At 37.1% G+C, this 23,876-nt stretch overlaps 3 protein-coding genes across 3 annotated transcripts in view; 2 read left to right on the top strand and 1 right to left on the bottom strand.

Annotated features, from left to right (window-relative positions):
- Positions 1-23,876, top strand: part of kcnk4a (potassium channel, subfamily K, member 4a) — a 27,105-nt gene continuing 3,229 nt past the window's right edge. The window contains exons 1-5 of the mRNA XM_056472164.1: positions 1-253; positions 3,169-3,283; positions 3,359-3,519; positions 16,773-16,959; positions 21,926-22,062. Coding sequence (XP_056328139.1) covers positions 65-253; positions 3,169-3,283; positions 3,359-3,519; positions 16,773-16,959; positions 21,926-22,062 — 789 coding nt within the window. The 5' untranslated portion in view covers positions 1-64. The remainder of the gene's footprint in view (positions 254-3,168; positions 3,284-3,358; positions 3,520-16,772; positions 16,960-21,925; positions 22,063-23,876) is intronic.
- LOC130240583 (serine/threonine-protein kinase pim-1-like) lies at positions 8,322-15,609 on the bottom strand. Its single transcript, XM_056472166.1, has 7 exons — positions 15,585-15,609; positions 9,588-9,845; positions 9,394-9,476; positions 9,241-9,291; positions 8,799-9,171; positions 8,504-8,683; positions 8,322-8,413 (listed from the first exon to the last, which is right to left on the bottom strand). The coding sequence occupies exons 1-7, from the start codon at positions 15,607-15,609 to the stop codon at positions 8,322-8,324; spliced, it is 1,062 nt and encodes a 353-aa protein (XP_056328141.1).
- LOC130240582 (serine/threonine-protein kinase pim-1-like) lies at positions 11,650-13,444 on the top strand. The gene is made up of 7 exons (XM_056472165.1): positions 11,650-11,695; positions 11,915-12,178; positions 12,290-12,372; positions 12,475-12,525; positions 12,595-12,967; positions 13,083-13,262; positions 13,353-13,444. Exons 1-7 carry the CDS (start codon positions 11,665-11,667, stop codon positions 13,442-13,444), a joined length of 1,074 nt encoding a protein of 357 aa, XP_056328140.1. The 5' UTR covers positions 11,650-11,664.

Genomic DNA, 23,876 nt, shown 5'->3' with positions numbered 1-23,876 from the left:
CCTGATGGACACATGATGACCTGTGTTTCCACGACAGTCCTCCAGCTAGCCTGACGTCATAGCCATGCGCTACTCCACATTGTTGACCATCCTAGCGGCGGTGCTGCTGTATTTGGTGCTGGGGGCTCTGGTGTTCGGCTGGCTCGAGTCTTCCAGGGAGGAATGGGCTCATCGGGAGCTGCTCACCTCTCAGATGGCTTTCCTGCAGAACCACAGCTGCGTCACCGCTTACAGTCTGAGGGAGTTCACAGAGGTTGCACAAAATCAATCATCGCATACACTGATTACGTGTACTAAAACTAAATTAATTGTTATTGTTTTTGCCCTCATAGTTCACTGGCAAGTTTTGTACAGTAAATATGCTCACTTATCACAAGTGAGAGATTTCTGAAGGGTGCATCACATGATTTTAAAAGAATTAAACATACAAATAACATTATTTCAAATAATCTACTATCTGTGATTATTTATTGAACATCAACGTTGAACAACTGAAATTAAAACACACATAGCCTAAAACCAACAGTCGCTTTTTTCTTATGAAAGAGTGAAAATAATTAACATGCACTTTTGGAAACAAAATAAGTTCTTAAAAGTATTTAAAAAAAGCTGTATCTCTTCTAAATACAATAACTCTTGTATATCCTGTAAACAGTATTTTAAACAGTGCATTTCTTACATCTTCTGTGAAGAAATATTTGAATGTAAATAATCATTTTAATGTAATAGAAAATATGCCGTCTCAAGGCATCTCTGGCGCAGCTTCCAACCATCGGCAATGTAGAGCAAAGTAGGGCTCAAGAATAGGTCCATCGTCCTGTATGACCAGAGGTCAGATGTGGCAGCAAAGTGGCCACAGAAGTATAAATAAAGGCTTAATATACTGGCGTCACGTGTCTCCACAAGCGGTAGGGAAAGTAATCGAAAATATTGACCTGGAAAAATTTGATCAATTACAGGTTCTGAATGTAGAATTCCATAAATTTTTGATAAATCAGCCCTAATTTGCAATGTACTTTTATTATTTTTATTATGGTTTTAACATATCTTGTTTTAGTACTTATAGGTAGGCCCACACGGAATCTGTGTGCGCAGAATTCCGCAGATTTTTAACCCAGCATTAATTCTGTTTATTTACCTGAGTAAATGTGTGTAAATCTATATTTGATCATTTTTTATTAATTACTGTAATAATTATTCACTAATATGAAAATGTTCATCTGATTTATTTACAATGCCGTTTGTATAGTAATATTTTCTGTCTTTTAGTAGAGATATTATATGACAGACTTGCTTTGTTTACCAAATAAAGTGAATCTAATTGGATTTGCATTTTAAACATTAAATAAAAGTTAAAAAGATATTATTTTTTTATTTCACATATTATTATTGTTTTAGTTATGATACTCCCAAAATAATTATGCAGAAATCTGCAGATTTTTACTAAAATTCTCTGCAGAAATAGCAAAAAACGTCCGCAAATTCCGTCTAGCCCTAATTATAAGACTTGAGCTAAACACATTTAAAAAAAAAAAAATTTTTAAATTGTAAAATGTTACATTTTATGTTTTTATTTAAATTTTGTATTTATTTTATAATTCCCAAGGCAACATTTCAAAATGTTTAATCTTATATTTATCATTTATCAAGACAAAATTATGATCTGTCCTGTGAAATTTTCATTCTTTTTAAAATATTTCCCAATTGCTGTCATAAAAGTTTTAATAAACTATTTCTAATAACGGATTTCTTTTATCTTTGCCATAATGACTTCATAATGATTTTACTAGTTATTTTGCAAGATACCAGTATTCAGCTTAAAGTGACATTTACAGGCTTAAAAAAAATCGAATAATATTGACCTTAAAATCATTAAAAAACTCATCCAAACTAATTTTATTTCCTCCAAACTTAATATTAAAAAAAAATCTTTCTCCAGGAGAAAAAAAAATATTAGAAAATACTGCTAAATTGTCCTTAGTTTGTTAAACATCACTTCGAAAATATTTAACCTCCTATAGGGCTTGAGTGTCCACATACATGGACATCACATTTTAGCTCTTAAGTGGCTATTTAAAATACTTTGAATGTTTTATATTTTGTTACAGACATACAGTGTCAGTGTTTTGCAGCATATGAAATGTCCCAAACACTTTTTAACTGTCCAAAATTGGGCAAAAAATTTTGTTTTTACTCTCTGATAGTCAAAACATGTTCAAAAAAATATGTATGTGTTATTAATGCATTAAAAAAACAATCAGGAAAAATTGTTTTATGGAAATTCGGACCACGAGTCCACATATATGGACATCATTTTTCTCTAAAAGTACATCATATCAAAAGATGATACTCCAATAAGCCTAAATAGCTAAGAGAAATAAAAAATGCCAGTTAAAAACACCTTTGGCCTTAAGAGGTTAAAGAATTAAAATACAAATTTTGTCTTCCACTTTTTTTGTCTTTGTGTTTATATACAAAATAAAAGCATTTTGCTAGAAGCACACATTGATAGGGTATATGCCGAGCTAGTCTGTTTACCATACTGATAAACTTCCGGTGACCTGTTATTGTGAGTTTTTTTTCCATTTTAAACGATTCCTTTTACAGCATCAATGTTGTAATGTAATTAAAAGACCATCAGTTAAACAGACTTAGGCATTCATTTAGTTGCTTAAGCATAAAACGAGACAAAAAGCCGTTTACTCGCACGCGCCTGTCAGAATCTGCAGACTAGCGCAGAAGCTCCATTGAATATACTGGGGTAAAATAAATGCTCATATTATAAAGACATGGCAGGGAAAAGTGTTATTTAATGCAGTGCTTCTTGTACAATCTGAGACCCACTTTATATCGGATATCACTTAGCCAGTGGAGATCGCTGATTTTTTAAGAAAAACAGACTTTAAACATGCCGATTTTGCATTGGCATACAATTCACCGGAAACGCTTAACCCAGGTTACTGGCAAATTAAAAGTCCTATTAGCATACTTGGGCATATACCCTATTAGATGGTTTTAGTTGGAATTAGGTTTCGTTTTTATATTTTTAAAGTGTTCAAACCAGTTATTAAAACACACACACACATTAGTTATTCTGTATTCTCTAAAGTTCCTCCATTCTCTGTATACATTTAGTGGCATGCTTGATAAATCATCTTTTCTCTTTAGAAAGTGGTTGATGCCATTGAAGCAGGTGTGGATGCCAGAAGCACATCAAATTACACCAGCAGATGGGATCCATCCAATGCTTTCTTCTTCTGTGGCACCATCATCACCACCATCGGTGAGATGAACACAGTTTTCAAATCAGCATTTCACTGTATTCCGGCTTTATTTCACACGTTCACCTCTTTTCCAGGTTTTGGAAACATCTCACCCAAGACCAAAGGTGGTCAGTTGTTCTGTATATTTTACGCTCTGGTGGGGATCCCCATGTTTGGGATACTGTTAGCCGGGGTTGGAGATCACCTGGGCACCCTGCTGCGGAGAGCCGTGGCGAAGGTGGAGACTTTGTTCTTGGTAAGAGACTCAGTATTCACACCATTATCATCTTTTTTGGGACTAATTTCTTCAATATTTACTTATTCAATGGAAGTTTTAATCTTGAAAAATCCAGCTCAGATGCTTCTGGTGAACTGTCATGCCATTATAAACTCGCCATGTTTGTTTAAAATCAATGATCTTCAAAGCCCTATTGAGATGCAATATTAAGTAGGCTTCTCATCAGACAAGAAGCAGTGCATTAAATACCATTAATACACGGCTGTCTGGGATACTATTTTCTGATTTATTCCATTCCAAGATATGTTATTCACAGATAACAACCGCTGAATAACATAGAATCATCCGGGAACTTTGAATCAACTCAGCCGCCAGTGAATACATTCACATGCATATTACATCTACAGTACATCCAAATGTTGCTGCCTGTCTGTCACACTGCTTATTTTGACTGTTTGGTGTCTTCTTGTGAATGAATAATAAATAGGTTAGTATATGCTTCATTCAACCGTTCTCTTTTCTGACAGCTTTGTGTTTTTTACTGTTTGGCGCCACCTGGTGACTAAATAATGCACAGGTTATCTTAAGGTCCATCCATCCGGTTTTGGTTTTGTCAGCTTTGTGTTTTATGAAAGAAATAATAAATTAAGGCTTAGAACAATGTTGTGTGTAATGTAATAAGTGGGATAAAGTACACCCATGATGGTTGTATTCACTAGGGCTGCACAATATATCGTTTCAGCACCGATATTGTAATGGAAACATTCGCAATAGTCACATCACGAGTATATGCCATGTTGAGTCTGGATTTTAATTGATCATTTCCCATGTGTATTTTGAGGCTTGTAAGTGTGTGAGGGTTTTAAAAGCATTCAAGCGAAAGAAATTGGACTTTTTTTTTTACTTGGACAAATTATTGATAAATTCTATTGAATTGTTTTTAAAACAAAGACTATGTGGTATTACTTTACATTTGATTATTCAATTACTCAGAGTATATACAGGAATCAGAGGGTGAAATTCAATACCTTTTAACACCTTTTGTAAGACTCTTTTGATACACTTTAAAGGGCACATAGTTTACCCCTTTTTTATGATTTAATATTAATATTATGGTTCTTCTGAGTGTGCCAGTTTAGGTTCAGTTCAAAACACAGTTCAGATTTTGGGGGCGTGTACACAGCTTGCTGTTTTAGGGGTGTGTTGCTTCACATCAAAATTAGTTTTGACTTCCCGCCCAACGTAACAAGGGGCGGAGCCAAGAGCTCCCCCGCACTGTTTGGCAACAGACAGGCAGACAGTGAGAGGACCAGCATTCAGCCGTACATGTACGAGTCGGACACAGACCAAGCAGAGAGTACGAAATCATTTGTGTCTTTGTATAGTTTTACAGCCTACTGTGTGCTAGTTTAAAGTTCCGAGCTTGTACACCGAGATTAATAACCATGCCCACTGAATTAACTTTGACTAAGGCACCGGATGCGCCGCTCGTAGCTGTGACACGGCACACCAGACACGCACATTCAGATGTTATTTAAAATGAAGCTTTTTAGATGGCGCTCTGTGGCACGGCAGAAACATGAAGTGTCCCGAATCGTGGCTGGGCGCTGCGGACAGCCGCCGACAGCCGCCAACTTGAAGTGCCGTTGTGTGTGCCCTGATAGAAACCTATGTTTAGAATTCTGAAATGCAGACAAATTTGTTATTTTATTTCCAATGGAGAGACGCGCTCGCACTTTCCAGCTGCACCTAGTTAAGATGACAGGGAGCTTCTACGACCACGAGAAATCCAAATGGCTGAAGTTTAAGGTAGACACAATGAAAAGTAAGTATACATGTTTGCAAACGCACCTAAAGTTGCAAAAAATAATTCCGATTAGAGCGATCATGTGGAGAATATTGATCTTGTGTTGAGCCCAATGAGCCTTACATCTAAAAATAGAGCAAGGGTGTTCCTTTAATGACATCGCTTTGACTCACATGCTGAAAATGGCGGACGTGAATCAACAAACTGAGGATATGGTGATGCGCGCCTGTCAATCAATATTGGTGGGCGGGGGGACAGCACTCCTACGTCAAGTTGCGGTTGCTCTGAAAACCGCTCCAATTGGTCCACCGTTTTTATGTTGTTAAATTGAAAAAAAAAAAGGACTGGGTGTGTTTATATCACCCCAATATGACGGTCAATACACTATACATACATGTCTGTCAAAACAGCTTGAAAAGTAGATTTTTAAGACTTTAAAACCACTTTAGGTTTCAACCGGATCACTGGCGAGATTTTAACTTGCAATTTATTTAAGTATAAATGTAAGAAAGTAATCAAAAACATTATTCATATACTGAATATAAATCGATTAAATCTAGCTAATTCAGCAGGTTGGCGCCTATAGAACTGCAGAAATAAGGGTGTTGTCTTGGTTACTTCAGTAAACAAAGCAGCATGATGTCATATCTAGCAAGATTTGATTGATTTCATAAACTACACAGCATCCTGATATTCACAGATTTAATTCAGGCAAACTTTAGCATACAACCATACATTGCATAATTAAAAATTATATCAAATTTAACTCCTTGCAAAAGAGCATTTCAAACATTTTAATACTTTTTAAGGACCTTAAATTTCTCTACATTCATTTATCAACTTTTAATACTTTTTAAGACCCCGCGGACATCATGTTGCTGTATACCTGAATACAATTCAACAGTTTGACGATTATAAATTCTTTCCAAATATTTATTAAACACATCTAGTGAAATTGTATTTATATCGCAATATACAATCACAGAATAAAAAAAATATCGCAATGTTAGATTTTTCCAATATCGTGCAGCCATAGTTTTCACAGAATAAAGCCCGAGACTTATACTGCCGATAAGCCTGTCAGGCTTTATTTTGCAAAAACAATCTCCAGGATGTATTTTATCCCTAACTTGTTCTGGGTAATGTCTTTAAAAATCTAACATTGCTACGCGCCGCCGAGCGGTGCTTCTGGTGTGTGACCCCCTAATAACTGTCAGTGGTGTTCACAGATGGGTGACGCAGACTAAAAAATGCACGGTAACAGTCTGTATGCGCGTAATGAAATGCACAATGCGCAGCTATCACAGCTGACCTGTGATAGATGCCATGGAGAAAACTTGCTTAAAATAACAGTACATAATAACCGGTGATGATCTATTAATGAGCCAATAACGAATTGTTCATGTCTGCATCACGGTGCATCGAAGAAACAATTGATTTTGACACCCCTACTTGAAACAGTGACTGATTAGTAGTTTATTGGACTAAAGACAAAAAGACATCAAAATTCTTTCTTACACATGGATTGATACAGACACGTGAACACTGCAAAAGTGAGTGGCGGCATCTAGTGGTGATGTGTGGAGCTGTCCTGAGACTGATGCCAATTTTATTTTTAATTTAACATCACTATAATATCAGTTTTGCACAAAGTATTATAAACCTATTTGAGGTGACCTATAAACAGCTATACATTTAAAATGATCAAACAAAAAAGGAAATTTACCTCCACATAACTCATAATTTACATTTAATTCCAGATTTATGGATGTGTAAATGGTTGACCATAATAAAAAGCTTAGATTGGTCAACATCACCACTTATTCAGATTTATTATATTTGACATTTCTCGACTGAAAGTGACTTTTATATTCGGACAATTATTAGCCCCCCTGCTTATTTTTTCCCCCGTTTTTTTTTAAATGGAGAAGATTTTTTTCAACATATTTCTAAACATGATAATTTTATTAACTAATTTCTATTAACTGATTTATTTTATCTTTGCTAGATATTTTTCAAGACACTTCTATACAGCTTAAAGTGACATTTAAAGGCTTAACTAGGTTAATTAGGTTAACTAGCAGGTTAGGGTAATTAGGCAAGTTATTGTATAACGATGGTTTGTTCTGTAGACTATCAAAATAAATATAGCTTAATGGGGCAAATAATTGTGACCTTAATTAATTTATTTTTTTATTAAAAACTGCTTTTATTCTAGCCAAAATAAAAGACTTTCTCCAGAAGAAAAAATATTATCAGATATGTGTAAAAATTTCCTTGCTTTGTTACCCATAATTTGGGAAATACGTAAAAAAGAAAATAAAATTCAAAGGGGGTCTAATAATTATATATATATATATATATATATATATATATATATATATATATATATATATATGTATGTGTGTGTGTATATATATATATGTGTATATATATATATATATATATATATATATATATATATATATATATATATATATATATATAGCGGTGTATATATATATATATATATATATATATATATATATATACATATATATATATATATACATATATATATATAGCATCATTTACTCAACCTTTACTTGTTCTAAACCGCTTTGTCTGTTTTATTTCTGATAAAGCTGGAAACCTGTAACCACTGACTTGCATAGCATTTCTTTTTCCTTCTGTGGAAGTCAATAGTAAGTTACAGGTAACTTATGTTAACTTATTTTTTAAAATTAGGGTTGGGTGGGTAATAGTACATCATCTTTTTTTTAGGACTACACCACTGCACTGGACTGAATTGACCACTAAGCTTTATTTATTATCATGTAAAATCTCCACATTGAGCTGATGGAGCTGATCTGTGGCTGTCTGGGTTCTGCTTTTAGCTTCTCTGCACTTCCTGTGTCACTCCTGCTCACCCCTATACAAATCATTCACAGCATTAATCCAGACTGACCCCAACAATACAACCCCAGCCATGACTGCTGTCATTCAGATAAGTGTCATGTCACTGGCCACCTGTTCACTGTAACCAGGGATGGCTCTCAATATCATCCAAACTGGGCCGATCAGCCGCCGCTGGACTGAGACACCAGCGAATCAGCTGACGGCACTCTGTTACACACAACACCGTCTTCAGAAACACAGAGCAACACAGTTCTAATAGCTCGCCACATGATGTTCATCTCTCAGTGAGTCTCTTACCTGTGGACAGCTTTCTGGGGAAGTGCAGTCTGCTTCTGGACGTGACCCTCCGTGCGCCTCTGAAGGGGAAACAGTCGCACAGGATGTTGAAGAGGGTCACTCCTACTGACCAGACTGTAGCTGGAGCCGCATGATAGTGCTGTCTGTGGAACCACTCAGGTGGAGCGTATTCAAGAGTGCCTGAAAGACACAAGGAGAACACAAACACCTGCTCAAAACTCTCCAGTACAAACTAATTCCCTTTAGTGGATCATCCAGTTCAATCACACAGTTTCCTTCTACAACACAAACCCACCTGAGAAGTATTTGTAGGCCGAGCGCTTCAGCAGATCTCCACAGCCAAAGTCCAGCAGCTTGATGTCCTGGGACTCTGTGGAGATCAGCAGATTCTCCGGCTTGACGTCCCGGTGCAGGACGCGGCGGCTCTCGCAGTGTTTCAGCGCCGCGATCAGCTGCACCAGCACTCTCTTGGCCAGACGCTCGTCCAGACAGCCGTTCTCCTCACAGAAGCTCTGGAGATCCTGGCAAGGAGACGGCCGCTCCAGGATCAGGACGTATCGTCTGGGATGGTCAAACCAGTCCAGCAGCTGCAGGACATTGGGGCAGGCAGGAGCTGAAGTGACGCGGGTCATCAGTGCCACCTCCAGAGGCAGCCGACCCTGACCATCCTGCAGGACAAACACACCGTTATCTCCAGAACTGAATCAAACACAACAACCGCTTCACACTGAACTCACAACTCTCAGTCTCCTGTCCGTCTGGTCTTTAGACACATATTTGATGGCCACCTGTAGACAGATAAAGCACAGTTAATCACACCTGCCTGATCATCACACATCACACTCACTGATATCAGGCTGATTGAATGAAGAGTGGAGAAAACGTCTTACTGGCAGTCCGTCAGACCTGCGGATCCCAGAAAACACAGAGCCGAATCCACCTCGTCCCAGCAGTGGGCCTTTCACATACTCATCTGCAACACAGAAGAGCAGGAGAAATGTCTTAAAGAGAAAACGTGCTACAATAGCAAAACTGTACAATGATGTTAGATCTGATAAGGTCTGGAATATGAGGCCGTTCTGACCTCTGCGAGAACGTTTGGCTGAGCTCCTAGATGAGGTGGATGGATGCTCATGTTCGGGCATTTGCTGGCTGCCGCTCTGCCACTTCCTCTTCCTGTTACCCTGATCTGCAGACACAGACTCGGCCAACAGGGAAGGCAGAGGTGCCACAAATCCAGGAAGCTCTCGGCTCACGGTCCGGGTTTCACCATCACCCTCATGTGTGCAGACGTCCTGAACAGCTGCTTGGGTGAAAGCAGCACTCCTGGATCTGGAGCGGCCTGAGGCTACAATATTTCACATTTGACAAATAATAATAATCAATGTCAGTAGATGCATTTACAAGAAATAAAACATATTTGATCATTTATAGTGGGGACAGATGGGATGAAATGGATTCATTTGCACTAGTTGATTTGCATTAATTTATCCAAATATGATATTATAATAAACACATCATAAAGTTAAACACTCACCTCGTCTTTCACCCATGATGCTGTGATCCATTGACAAACTCCTCCAAACTCCACCAAAGCTGAAAAAAGCAAATAAAGATATAAAATATCAATTTAAATTAAAAACTGAAATAAAATTAAACTAAAAACAAGATAAAACACGTTAAAATAATGACAAAATGTGTCAAAAGCAACAATTTGAGCTCTTTCAAAAAATTTAAACTGTTTTCAAAGAAAATATTCGTCGATCTCCTCATAAAATAAAGTCTTCTGTCAGAAAATCTCTGGTCTCCTTGAAGAATCGCACTTTCAGCACAGAAATCTCTCAGTTCGCCTCGTCTCTCAATCAACTGATAGCGGTGGGGTTCAGTGTTTATATATCGAGTCAAATCATAACACGCGTTGCTATAGCAACCACAACTTGAATCGCGAATATGAATCACGTGAGCAGAACAAAGCAACACCTCATCTCAACAACATATAAATAGTAATAAATAATACCAATTTAAATGAATAATTTATAATTCTTGAAATTATTATTTTATTTACAAAACGGTTATTGTTGAATAAGCTAGTGACTCTATATTAGACAAAAAATATCAAACTCTCTTTGACGTAAATGGCTCTTTAATCTGTTCAATTATCCCAAAGAGCTATTATCTATATAGATTCCTTGCTCTTTGATTAGCCTATGGCTGTGACAAAAAATGGAAATAATATAAATCCACAGTTTGAAATGATAGTAAATTGTTCAGATAGAAATATCAGTAACTTACAATGATACTCAACACGTTTCTTCATTCACGTGGTTACAGTAATCACAAACCGCACTCAGAGCAACTGGATTAATTTTTTCAAAGCACGTTTATGTCATTATTTGTGATATTATATGTTATTTATTGCACCGATTCGTGTTGAAATGGTCATTCTTGACATTAGGCATTATGAAGGGTCATGTGACCTGAATACGCATAGACTTTATTTAGGTCGTTGTTGTTGTTTTTGTCCAATAGAAAATACCTGCATAATTTTAACATAATATTAATGAAAATAATTCCTAAAAAGACGACAAATTAACAAAAATTCAGTCAGTTAATTTTGTTAAATTAATTCTGCTCATTATTGCTCACCGTCTATTTTTAAATATTAGTTCCAATGCATTTTAAATAAATATTTTTGGTTAATAACTTAAATTGAGCTATCTTTAATTCTACTTATATGTCGAGATGAGATGCGTTGCTTTGTTCTGCTCACGTGATTCATATTCGAGATTTAAGTTGTGGTTGCTATAGCAACGCGTGTTATGATTTGATTCGATATTTAAACACTGAACCCCGCCGCTATCAGTTGATTGAGAGACGAGGCGAACTGAGAGATTTCTGTGCTGAAAGTGCGATTCTTCAAGGAGACCAGAGATTTTCTGACAGAAGACTTTATTTTATGAGGAGATCGACGAATATTTTCTTTGAAAACAGTTTAAATTTTTTGAAAGAGCTCAAATTGTTGCTTTTGACACATTTTGTCATTATTTTAACGTGTTTTATCTTGTTTTTAGTTTCATTTTATTTCAGTTTTTAATTTAAATTAATATTTTATATCTTTATTTGCTTTTTTCAGCTTTGGTGGAGTTTGGAGGAGTTTGTCAATGGATCACAGCATCATGGGTGAAAGACGAGGTGAGTGTTTAACTTTATGATGTGTTTATTATAATATAATATTTGGATAAATTAATGCAAATCAACTAGTGCAAATGAATCCATTTCATCCCATCTGTCCCCACTATAAATGATCAAATATGTTTTATTTCTTGTAAATGCATCTACTGACATTGATTATTATTATTATTATTATTATTATTATTATTATTATTATTGGTCAAATGTGAAATATTGTAGCCTCAGGCCGCTCCAGATCCAGGAGTGCTGCTTTCACCCAAGCAGCTGTTCAGGACGTCTGCACACATGATGGTGATGGTGAAACCCGGACCGTGAGCCGAGAGCTTCCTGGATTTGTGGCACCTCTGCCTTCCCTGTTGGCCGAGTCTGTGTCTGCAGATCAGGGTAACAGGAAGAGGAAGTGGCAGAGCGGCAGCCAGCAAATGCCCGAAAATGAGCATCCATCCACCTCATCTAAGAGCTCAGCCAAACGTTCTCGCAGAGGTCAGAACGGCCTCATATTCCAGACCTTGTCAGATCTAACATCATTGTACAGTTTTGCTATTGTAGCATGTTTTCTCTTTAAGACATGTCTCCTGCTCTTCTGTGTTGCAGATGAGTATGTGAAAGGCCCACTGCTGGGACGAGGTGGATTCGGCTCTGTGTTTTCTGGGATCCGCAGGTCTGACGGACTGCCAGTAAGACGTTTTCTCCACTCTTCATTCAATCAGCCTGATATCAGTGAGTGTGATGTGTGATGATCAGGCAGGTGTGATTAACTGTGCTTTATCTGTCTACAGGTGGCCATCAAATATGTGTCTAAAGACCAGACGGACAGGAGACTGAGAGTTGTGAGTTCAGTGTGAAGCGGTTGTTGTGTTTGATTCAGTTCTAGAGATAACGGTGTGTTTGTCCTGCAGGATGGTCAGGGTCGGCTGCCTCTGGAGGTGGCACTGATGACCCGCGTCACTTCAGCTCCTGCCTGCCCCAATGTCCTGCAGCTGCTGGACTGGTTTGACCATCCCAGACGCTACGTCCTGATTCTGGAGCGGCCATCTCCTTGCCAGGATCTCCAGAGCTTCTGTGAGGAGAACGGCTGTCTGGACGAGTGTCTGGCAAAGAGAGTGCTGGTGCAGCTGATCAGGGCGCTGAAACACTGCGAGAGCCGCCGCGTCCTGCACCGGGACGTCAAGCCGGAGAATCTGCTGATCTCCACAGAGTCCCAGGACATCAAGCTGCTGGACTTTGGCTGTGGAGATCTGCTGAAGCGCTCGGCCTACAAATACTTCTCAGGTGGGTTTGTGTTGTCGAAGGAAACTGTGTGATTGAACTGGATGATCCACTAAAGGGAATTAGTTTGTACTGGAGAGTTTTGAGCAGGTGTTTGTGTTCTCCTTGTGTCTTTCAGGCACTCTTGAATACGCTCCACCTGAGTGGTTCCACAGACAGCACTATCATGCGGCTCCAGCTACAGTCTGGTCAGTAGGAGTGACCCTCTTCAACATCCTGTGCGACTGTTTCCCCTTCAGAGGCGCACGAAGGGTCACGTCCAGAAGCAGACTGCACTTCCCCAGAAAGCTGTCCACAGGTAAGAGACTCACAGAGAGATGAACATCATGTGGCGAGTGAGCAGAAGTGTGTTGCTCTGTGTTTCTGAAGATGGTGTTGTGTGTAACAGAGTGCCGTCAGCTGATTCGCTGGTGTCTCAGTCCAGCGGCGGCTGATCGGCCCAGTTTGGATGATATTGAGAGCCATCCCTGGTTACAGTGAACAGGTGGCCAGTGACATGACACTTATCTGAATGACAGCAGTCATGGCTGGGGTTGTATTGTAAGGGTCAGTCTGGATTAACGCTGTGAATGATTTGTATAGGGGTGAGCAGGAGTGACACAGGAAGTGCAGAGAAGCAAAAAGCAGAACCCAGACAGCCACAGATCAGCTCCTTCAGCTCAATGTGGAGATTTTACATGATAATAAATAAAGCTTAGTGGTCAATTCAGTTCAGTGTGTGTCCACATGTAGAATTCAGATCACCTGAAACTAATGACAAACACAGGTCTTGTTAACCAAGAGATTCAGGAGCTTTAATTTTGATTGGTAACTAATTAATTATAGTATTACAATTATGTCCTATTCATTTAAATAATTGAATATTCAATATTCTAATTTAAGTTGTTTAATTTTCATAATTAAAACACATACATACATACACATAACAATCTTTCAATTGAAGCATTAAGTTTGCTTTCAAGAAATGATTTTAATTGCCTTCATTTTGATTAGCATCTATATGCAAACTATAAACTGTTATCCTAGTACTTTTGGTATAATTTAATATTTACATCAATTTATTTCAACACCAAAATAATAATAGTGGTTGAAAGGAGACTAAAGTTGTTTCAAAACACAGATTTGAATGCATTTCTGTGAAGAAAGATTTAATAAAAATATGTGAACCACGACAGATTAGAATTAACTTCGCAGGTAAGAGTACATGCCATGTACAGATACGGTTACAATAAAAAGTAACGTAGTAAATTACACATTAAGCATTTTCACATAGACAACCTGTCATAAAGAAAAATCTGCATTCACTTTAATGCATTAAACATAATAAGAACCAGATTACTTGTTAATTACTCAAATTTTTTTAATTAAATGCCATCATAAATAAAAAATTTGTTTAGTGTATTCACATGGTTCAATGACAGTAAATGACTATGAGTGATTTCTACTGTAAATAAAAGCCAAAATATATTTTAAGATCAACTTAATTTGCACTTTAATCATTTGATTAAAATTAGTTGTCATGTACTTCATCCATTATTCATTCGGCACAGCCATTTGTAAATGTAAAGTGTTTGTTTTTTGATATCTTTCGATATCGAGATTTTTTGTAGGTGAAAAATTAATCCATGCAAGATAATCCATTGGAAAAAAAAAAGTTTGTTTTGGTAATCTTTAATCAAATTTGATAATTTGATGCATTTGGAGTGGTGGTCCTTCTTTGTTGAAGTCAGTTTGACAGCTCTTACCACAATATTCTTAACCACACCCCTTGTACCATTAGTTTGCTATGAATGAATGAATGAATGATGCACAAAAAGAAAGCCCCGCCTCTACTCAATATTCTGTTTCAGTTATAAGTACATCAACATACTGAAATGAAAGTCTCAGCAACCTCCAGTTCATTACATTGCATTAGTCCATACCTGGCGCTTATACAGGAGGAATGGACCATCTTTAAAAATCTTCCCATTGTATTGCAGGTTTATTTAAAGGAGCTAATATAAATAATTGTTTAACTAGTTTAACTAATGCCATAAAAATATGTAAAAAAACATACTTTCTTATCTTAGATACTTTTTCCCCTCTAACATTTGCGTCTTGCGTGGCATAAAGGTAAAATTAGGCAAGTGTGAAGTCAATCAGTTGATTGGTAACTGCCCAGCAGACATGTCATAAGATGTAAATATTAGATTGGATTAAAGCCAACGTCGAGGCAACATCTTAAACCAATGTCATATTGACATCAAATAGACATTTATTCATCCAAAATACGATGTCTGATTGACATCATAGTGGTAACGTCTACACAACGTCAAGCTGTAACATCATTAGTCGTTGATATTTGGTTGTTTTTAGATTGTAATGTAAATGTAATGTGTGTATTTATATAGCACACTTATAGTGTATGGCCATACACTCTCTCCACGCCACCACCAGTGTGCAGCATCCATTTGGATGATGCGACGACAGCCACAGGACAACGGCGCCAGTGTGCTCACAACACACCAGCTATGGGGGAGTGGAGAGACAGTTATAAAGCCAATTCAGTGGATGGGGATGATTGAGAGGCCATGATGGTTATGGGCCGAGAGGGTATTTGGCCAGGACACTGGGGTTACACCCCTACTCTTTACGAGAAGTGCCATGGGATTTTTAATGACCACGGAGAGTCAGGACCTCGGTTTAACATCTCATCTGAAAGATTACTGGCACCACTTCTCTCAGGAAAAAGTTTTGCTTATTTGGCTTTAGTCAACTGAGCACCTTACATTGCATTTATCCATACCTGGCGCATAAACAGGAGGAATGGACCATCTTTAAAATATCTCCCCATTGTATTGCAGGTTTATTTAAATGAGCTAATATAAATAATTGTTTAACTAGTTTAACTAATGCCATAAAAAAAACATACTTTCTTACTTTAGATACTTTTTCCCCTCTAACATCTGTGTCTTCCAATGGACTCAAATTTTCACATGTGGCATAAAGGTAAAATTAGCCAAGTGTGAAGTCAATCAGTTGATTGGTAACTGCCCAGCAGGCACACAATGTCATAAGACGTAAATATTAGATTATATTTAGGTCGTGATGTCAGGTGACAAGTTCAATGTTGTGTTGGAAAGTGACCAAAATCCAACATTGAGCCAACATTTTAAACCAACGAGATATTTATGTCACATCCTGACGTTTATTCAACCAAAATACAACGTCTGCCCTTCCAGCCGCAACCCATCTCTGGGAAACATCCATACACACTCATACACAACGGTCAATTTTAGCACACCCAATTCACCTATACCGCATGTCTTCGGAATTGTGGGTGAAACCAGAGCACCTGGAGGAAACCCACGCGTCTGATAGACATGATCGTGGTAATGTCCACGCAACGTCAAGCTGTTACATCATTTGTCGTTGATAATTGGTTGTTTTTAGGTTGTGTTAGAAAGTGAAGTGTCAAGTTCTGACGTCAACCCGATTTCCATTTCCACCCAAAACGCAACGTCCCCACGACGTTAGTGTATAACATCAATCTGACGTCATGTTGACATTCTGTGTCTGTTGGGTAGTTCCTATTTGGGAAGATTAGAAGTATTAAAACTGACCCGTGTTACAATCAACTCTCCTCTGTCTCACCTACATGAAATTGTGTCAGAAGGAATCAGTTTGTGCTAAAGAAAATAGATTCACACCACTAATAAGCATCAAATACCATTCAAAATAGCAAAGAATTATATTGTGTTATTAGGATGTCGCTATGTTTTTGGAACTATATCAACAATTTATACTGAGATTTTGTTTTGTTGAACAGCGCAAGGGTGTGAAGCCCACCAGTGTCCGCATAATCTCGGCTGTGTTCTCCATCCTGATTGGCTGCTTGGTCTTCATCGCTGTGCCGACCATGGTGTTTCAGGAAGTGGAGAGCTGGAGCCTGCTGGAAGCGGTGTATTTTGTTGTGATCACACTCACCACGGTGGGCTTTGGGGACTATGTGGCAGGTGCACAAGCATACATACAATAATCATTATATGTTATTCAGTTTACTGTGTCATGTGACCGTTTGATAATTCTGTTAAGGAGCTGAGTATTGCATTACGCAAGGAAATGCAGGATGTGTTGTGGTCCAGACGGCCATCAACTCGCAGATATTTATTTCATTTAATTATCGGTTTCTGAAAGCTGTAGACACTAATTGTAGTACGACTAATTGATATAGCTATAATAATAGACCAGAGCATGCACTTATCACTGAAAATCTTTTGAGATCTTAATAAGTAATTTGTCATGTAAGACGTGTTTTTGTCCAAAGAAACTTACAGTACACTTATTAAAATATAAAGTTACATGTACTCCATTAAATTCAGTCATCCCAGTATATACAGCGAGGTAAATAAGTATTGAACACATCATGTTTTTTCCTGGGAATAATATTTCTAAAGGAGCTGTTGACATGAAATTGAACCAGATTTGGTAAAAACCCAAACAATACAATCATAAAAATAAAACAAAAAAAGCTGAAAATGAGTTATGTGTAATAAGAAGGAAATGACACAAGGGGAAAGTACTGAACTACTGAAATGTATTTAATACTTTGTATAAAAGGCTTTGGTGATGGCAACTTAAAGACACCTCTCATATGGTGAATTAAGTCTCATGAATTGCTCAGAAGTGAAAAAAACTTGATGGTTCTGTGGATCTCGTCTATCAAATCTGAGCTCTAATTTGTATTTTATATTGGATTCGAGTCAGATGATTGGCTAGGCCATTCTACAGCTTGATTTTCTTTCTTGAGTTTTCTTAGCTGTGTTTTTGATCATTGGGCTCTATTTTAACGATCTAGGCACAAATTCTAAAGCGCTGGGTGCAAAAGCATTAAGGTCGTGTCAGAATCCACGTTTGCTATTTTATGGACGGAAAAATCTGCGTTGCGCCGTGGTACATGGTCTAACAGGGTTGAGCTTATTCTCTTAATGAGTTATAGAAGTGTTGTTAGACTAAACCAATAAGAGTCTCATCTCCCATTCCCTTTAAGAGTCAGTTGCGTCGCGCCATAGCGCATTTGCTATTCACATAGCGGACTTTGTAAGTCGAGGAACTGAACGCTTCACTAGCGAGAAAACAGTTAAACAGACCGTCTGCAGAATGAGAGATGAGCCTCCTCATTCTTTACTTTCACTTTCACTCTAGTGGATAAGGAAACATGTTGTATGCACAGATATCCCTTAGCCTATAAATAATTAATTTCATTTGTTAAGAGCAAAGATTTGTTTCAAAATAATTTCTAAATTCAGTTCAAATTTCCAGCAAACAAATAAATATACAGTAATAATGAAGTGTGGTCAAAAAACTGAGTTATTTCCAAATACACATGCTATGCCCCATATTGTCCAAAACCTGACAGGTGGCCAAATCTAAGCTTGTTTTTAATAAAACAAATATAAATATGCATAGAATGAATATGATACTGCTACTAATAATAACAACATTATACAAAAGCAAATTGTCAGGAATAACTTGAAGAAAACCCCCGAGATGAAGAAGGCATGAAAGCAGCGGTTTTTATATTTATGTAGAAAATAATAAGTTTTGTAATATTTAATTCCTTTAATACTTTTTCATTTGTAAAGATAATTGCATATTGTCTGTATCTGTATCTTGTGTGTATTCAGCAATGTGTAAGGGAGGCGTACAACTAACGTGCTTTGCGCTGGACTTTAGACCTGCTCTCAGCTGGTCTATTGTGCAGTCTATTTTAGTTCCTCAAAATAGCAATGCTCCAACGAGGTGCGTTAACACACCTCTTATCTATATCGAAACCCCCATGAGTTCACAAAGTGGCTCATAGCAAATAGATTTTCTATTTAAACATGTGGCGGAAAACAGGAAAATTAGTGTCTGAAAATAGCAACACATCATAGAAACACGTCTTGCGTTTTATTGCGCCGGGTGTATGATAGGGGCCGATGTCTTGCTGAAATGCCCACCCATGGTTTTGTCTTCATCATCCTACCAATGTAGATGTTGGACTGAAGCAGTGAATATTCATTTACACTGAGGAAGGGCAGAGGGTTACTGAAGAACTACTAAGAGATTTCAGTTGCTGTCTGGGCTTTCACTGCCTTTCTACACCTCCCTTTCTTCATGTGTATAATACTTTTTCCCTGCGTCTTTTCATTTTATTACACATAACTTCATTTGTAAACGAATTAGATTTGTTTTCTTTGTTTATATGGATTTCTTTGGTTGTTACCAACATTATATTAGGGAATCTGGGGAAAATGTCAACTCAACGGCACCTTTAGAAATATGCTTTCTGAGAAAAATAGTGAAGTGTTCTATACTTATTTTCCTTGTTCTATGTTAAACAGTCAAAGGCCAAACTCTTAGTATTTAGATTTCAAGGTGTATTTTTTGTTGTTGTTGTTGTTGTTGTTGTTGTTGTCTGTTAACTAAAATATAGTTTAAATTTTCGTGCAATATTGCCAGGCCATATTAATGAAAATGTAAATTACGTTTTCATGACTATACAGCACTATTGGTCAGTAAAAAGTTTAAAACAAATGAACATTTTTTTTATTATTCAGCCAGGATGCATTAAATAGATCAGAAGTGATAGTAAAGATATTTATAAAATTACAAAATAAATAAAAAAGGTTATTTATAAAAAAATCCACTGTTTTCAGAAAAAGATCAAGCTGCTCCTTTCAATATTTATAATCTTAATAAATGTTTTAAGCTCCAAATCAGCATTTAACAATGATTTTATATGAATAAACACATTTTAAAATGTATTATATAGGGAAAAGTTACATAGTTACCTCATTTGACAATTAATTAATAACATTATTATTGTCTAATTTCTGCCTTAGTCTATTGAAGTTTACGGGCATATAACTGTATTCATGCAGTTAGGCTTCATCATCAACAATCAACTATAGTAAATGTACAGTAGAGATCAAAATGAAAGAAAAACATACAATTTCATTGTACATAAGAATTTTTGTGTACTGAATACTTACTATTTAGCTATGCCTACTGTAAGTATATTCAGATTTTCACTCTTTGGCACCTTTAAACATATTTCATGAGTTGAATAAGTTCCACACTGTAGCTGGAATTGATCACCAGTTCAGCTGAACAGAGTAAGGATCTGTATCTTGAGGCCTGTAGCCACCTGGTGAAACGGGTGGTTCTTTTTTTTTTCGTGGTTCTGGACCTTTATGCAGTTATTCGCCTCATTTTCTATTTTAATTATGATATTTAAATACTGCATTTAGTGACATTTTAAGCACTATTTTAGCAAAATTAGCTTGTTGGATGGTCATCATAACCACAATTTTTGATGCACCAAAAATATTTCCTAAAGAAATAGAATAAAGAAATATAAAAAATACTTATTTTTAAAGTTATTACATCATTATCATTAGAAAAAAAGGAATCTGTTTTAAATATAATAACATAACAATAAAAACTGTAGCCTATTGTCATTTATTAGGCAAATAACAAACTGGCCAGCATGTTCAACTTTCCTCAGTCAGAATTTGTCCATTTAAAAAAAAAAGTATAAATAAAACAAGAATAACAACATAATAATGATTCGACAGGTTATTTTCACTATTTATGATGGCATACCATGCAAAATAGGACCAATAAGCTCATGTATGGGACAAATTCAGGACCTCTGTTAGTGAGGGGTGGGTCTTCCGAACCACCCGAACCCCCCCTGGCTACAGGCCTGTAACAGTGTATTGACGTTTAAAAGAATTTGGATTAAAAGCTCTGCAGTGACCAAACCATCACCAGGAGAAAGAGTCAAAAGACTACAGTAATCTTTGCTGAGGAGCTTGGTTTGTGGACAGAGAACAAATCGCACGCCACAAGCCATGTTTCCATTCCAAGATGCAAATTAAATTATTCGCAAAACTGGAATATCGCATAAAACGTTTGCGAATAAAGCACCGTTTCCATCCAACGAGTCCAAGAGAACAAAATCATCCACTTCCTGATAAACTGGTGCCAAATATTAAAATAAAAACGAAAGTTGCTGCGTTATGAGAAGGCATTTTTCAGATATAATAACTTGCGTCTTAGAACACATCGACGAAACGCAATGTGCGCAGTCATGTCATCTTGCTTTTGGAGGAGAAAACTTCTGCTGATGTTTTCCATCAAGGATTGTCGTCTCTTATTTCTCGTATATAATATTTAAAAATGTTTGGGCCTCATCGTCCACCCAAACATACCTGTCAATTTCTGCCATTTAGTTATCATATGATCTGTTGAAACAAAATCACATGACTTTTTTGATGCACGTGCTGGAACTAATTCGGTAAATGCATTTCCATCGTAGTTTATGTGAATTCTTAACTAATGTGTGCATATTTTTTCATCTGCATTTTCAAATTTTATGCGCATCTTGGTGTTTCCATTTAGGGTTTTTAATGCGATATTTCAAAATGTGCATAAAAATGGGTGGATGGAGATGCAAGTACTGTCACTTTCTAGCCAACTGTCCAATCACAGCAGAGAAAGGGCGGGGCAATAACCAAAAGTACTGCAGATGTTTTGAATCATAGGAAACCAAGGGTCTCAGCGGAATAATAATAAAAAGCAAACGATGTGCCGCAGAAGCTCTCAAATGGCCACAGTTATTTGTTTTAGAAGAACACTGGCCAGCTGGCTACAAACATTTTGGTAGACACACAACCTAAGAAACTTCTTTCTTTAAAAAAATGGTACTGACCTCAAAGCTTTGAATGCTAGTTGTTGGTCGAGCTTAACTTGTATTTAACTCAGAATATTCCTTTAAGTGCTTTTCTCATGGGCACTACGGTGATTGCTTACGGCTCAATCCTCAAACCAACAATCTTCCTGTTATACCAGCTCTGGGCTTTAACCACTAGGCAACGCCACCCTTGTGAACAACCCATGTGTCATTATCATTACTTTTTTCCTCTATTCCAGAGAACAGAAGAGATGGAACGCCCCTGTACAAGCCATTGGTGTGGTTGTGGATAGTGTTTGGTCTGGCGTATTTTGCATCCATCCTCACGATGATTGGGAACTGGCTTAGAGTCCTTTCAAAGAAGACACGTGCAGAGGTGAGAGAGAATAATTGGCTGATCTAGTTTAATATGGACTATTGTTGTTTTAAATTGATTTCAATATGAATAATTATTTGACAGTTAACATAGGTGTAATAGTCCCCACTAATCTACTGTTAGTATTTTTAAAACATTTTAAAACATAAAAAAAATTCAAACATTTTTAAACCCCCTTAAAAATACAATCTGTCATCATTTACTTACCCTCATGTCATTACAAACCCCTATAACTTTTGTTCAAACTGTTTAATCAAAACTAGTTCGAACTGGTTTATTTGGTTTATTTTTTTAATTATGTACAAGTGTGCATTTCCAGGATGCAATAAACTGAAGAAAAACATGTAGAGGGGAGGATCATGTGATCCACCAACATCAATGAAGGTGTAGTCCGATTGCTCCCTGACTCGATATCCTTAATATACAGTGCTGCAAAGTATTCGTAGCGCTACACTTTTACCACATTATTTTATGTTACAGCCTGATTCCAAAATGGATTAAATTCATTCATTCCTCAAAATTCTACACACAATACCCCATAATGACAATGTGAAAATTGTTTTTTGAAATTGTTGCAAATGTATTAAAAATAAAAAACCTGAAAAATCACATGTACATCAGTATTCACAGCCTTTGCCGTGAAGCTCTAAATTGAGCTCAGGTACATTCTGTTTCCACTGATCATTCTTGAGATGTTTCGGCAGCTTAACTGGAGTTCACCTGTGGTAAATTCAGTTGATTGGACATGATTTGAAAAGGCATACACCTGTCTATATAAGGTCCCAGGGTTGAGAGTGGATGTCAAAGCACAAACCAAGCATGAGGACAAAGGAATTGTCTGTAAACCTTCGAGAAAAGATTGTCTTGAGGCACAAGCTTAGGGAAGGTTACAGAAAAATTTCTGCTGCTCTAAAAGTTCCAATAAGCACAGTGGCCTCCATCATTCAGAAGTGGAAGATGTTTGGAGTGAATGCCAGGTGTTATGTTTGGAGAAAACCAGGCACCACTCATCACCAGGCTAATACCGTCCCTACAGTGAAGCATGGTGGTGGCAGCCTCATGCTGTGGGGATGTTTTTCAGCAGCAGGGACTAGAAGACTAGTCAGGATAAAGAGAAAGATAAATGCAGCAATATACAGAGACATCCGGAATGAAAACCTGCTTCAGAGTGCTCTTGACCTCAGACCTTTTTCGACGGTTCATCTTTCAGCAGGACAATGACCCAAAGCACACTGCCAAGTAACTTCACAACAACTCTGTAAATGTCCTTGAGTGGCCCAGCCAGAGCCCAGAACTAAATCCTATTGAACATCTCTGGAGAGATTTGAAAATGGCTGTACACCGTCACTTCCCATCCAACCTGATAGAGCTTGAGAGGTACTGCAAAGAGGAATGGGCAAAAATTCCCAAAGACAGGTGTGCCAAGCTTGTGGCATCATATTCAAAAAGACTTGAGGCTGTAATTGCTGCCAAAGGTGCATCAACAAAGTACAGAGCAAAGGCTGTGAGTACTTATGTACATGTGATTTTTCAGGTTTTTTATTTTTTATAAATTTGCAACAATTTCAAATAATCTTTTTTCACATTGTCATTATGGGGTATTGTGTGTAGAATTTTGAGGAAATAAATGAATTTAATCCATTTTGGAATCAGGCTGTAACAAAAAATGTGGAAAAAGTAAAGCGCTATGAATGCTTTCTGAATGCACTGTACTTATCCTCAGTAACATCATCAGCACGTAGTAAGTGTTTTGTTGTTTTTCTAATGAACTATTAAATAAAGATGGCAAAACATCAATTGATGTTGGCTTCCTC

This window comes from Danio aesculapii, chromosome 14, assembly GCF_903798145.1.
Source record: "Danio aesculapii chromosome 14, fDanAes4.1, whole genome shotgun sequence".
Taxonomy (NCBI): Eukaryota; Metazoa; Chordata; class Actinopteri; order Cypriniformes; family Danionidae; genus Danio; species Danio aesculapii.
Note: the sequence above shows the minus strand (reverse complement) of the source record. Positions and strands in the feature narration are given on the sequence as shown.

Excerpts from the sequence above, each read along its gene's own strand:
- LOC130240583 (XM_056472166.1), bottom strand. The coding sequence starts at position 15,609 with ATGGCACTTCTCGTAAAGAGTAGGG. Across the intron at positions 8,684-8,798 it reads GGCCTACAAATACTTCTCAG|GCACTCTTGAATACGCTCCA; the intron begins GTGGGTTTGTGT and ends TGTGTCTTTCAG. Across the intron at positions 8,414-8,503 it reads CCCCAGAAAGCTGTCCACAG|AGTGCCGTCAGCTGATTCGC; the intron begins GTAAGAGACTCA and ends TGTGTGTAACAG.
- LOC130240582 (XM_056472165.1), top strand. The coding sequence starts at position 11,665 with ATGGATCACAGCATCATGGGTGAAAGACGAG. Across the intron at positions 11,696-11,914 it reads CATCATGGGTGAAAGACGAG|CCTCAGGCCGCTCCAGATCC; the intron begins GTGAGTGTTTAA and ends GAAATATTGTAG. Across the intron at positions 12,179-12,289 it reads AGCCAAACGTTCTCGCAGAG|ATGAGTATGTGAAAGGCCCA; the intron begins GTCAGAACGGCC and ends TCTGTGTTGCAG.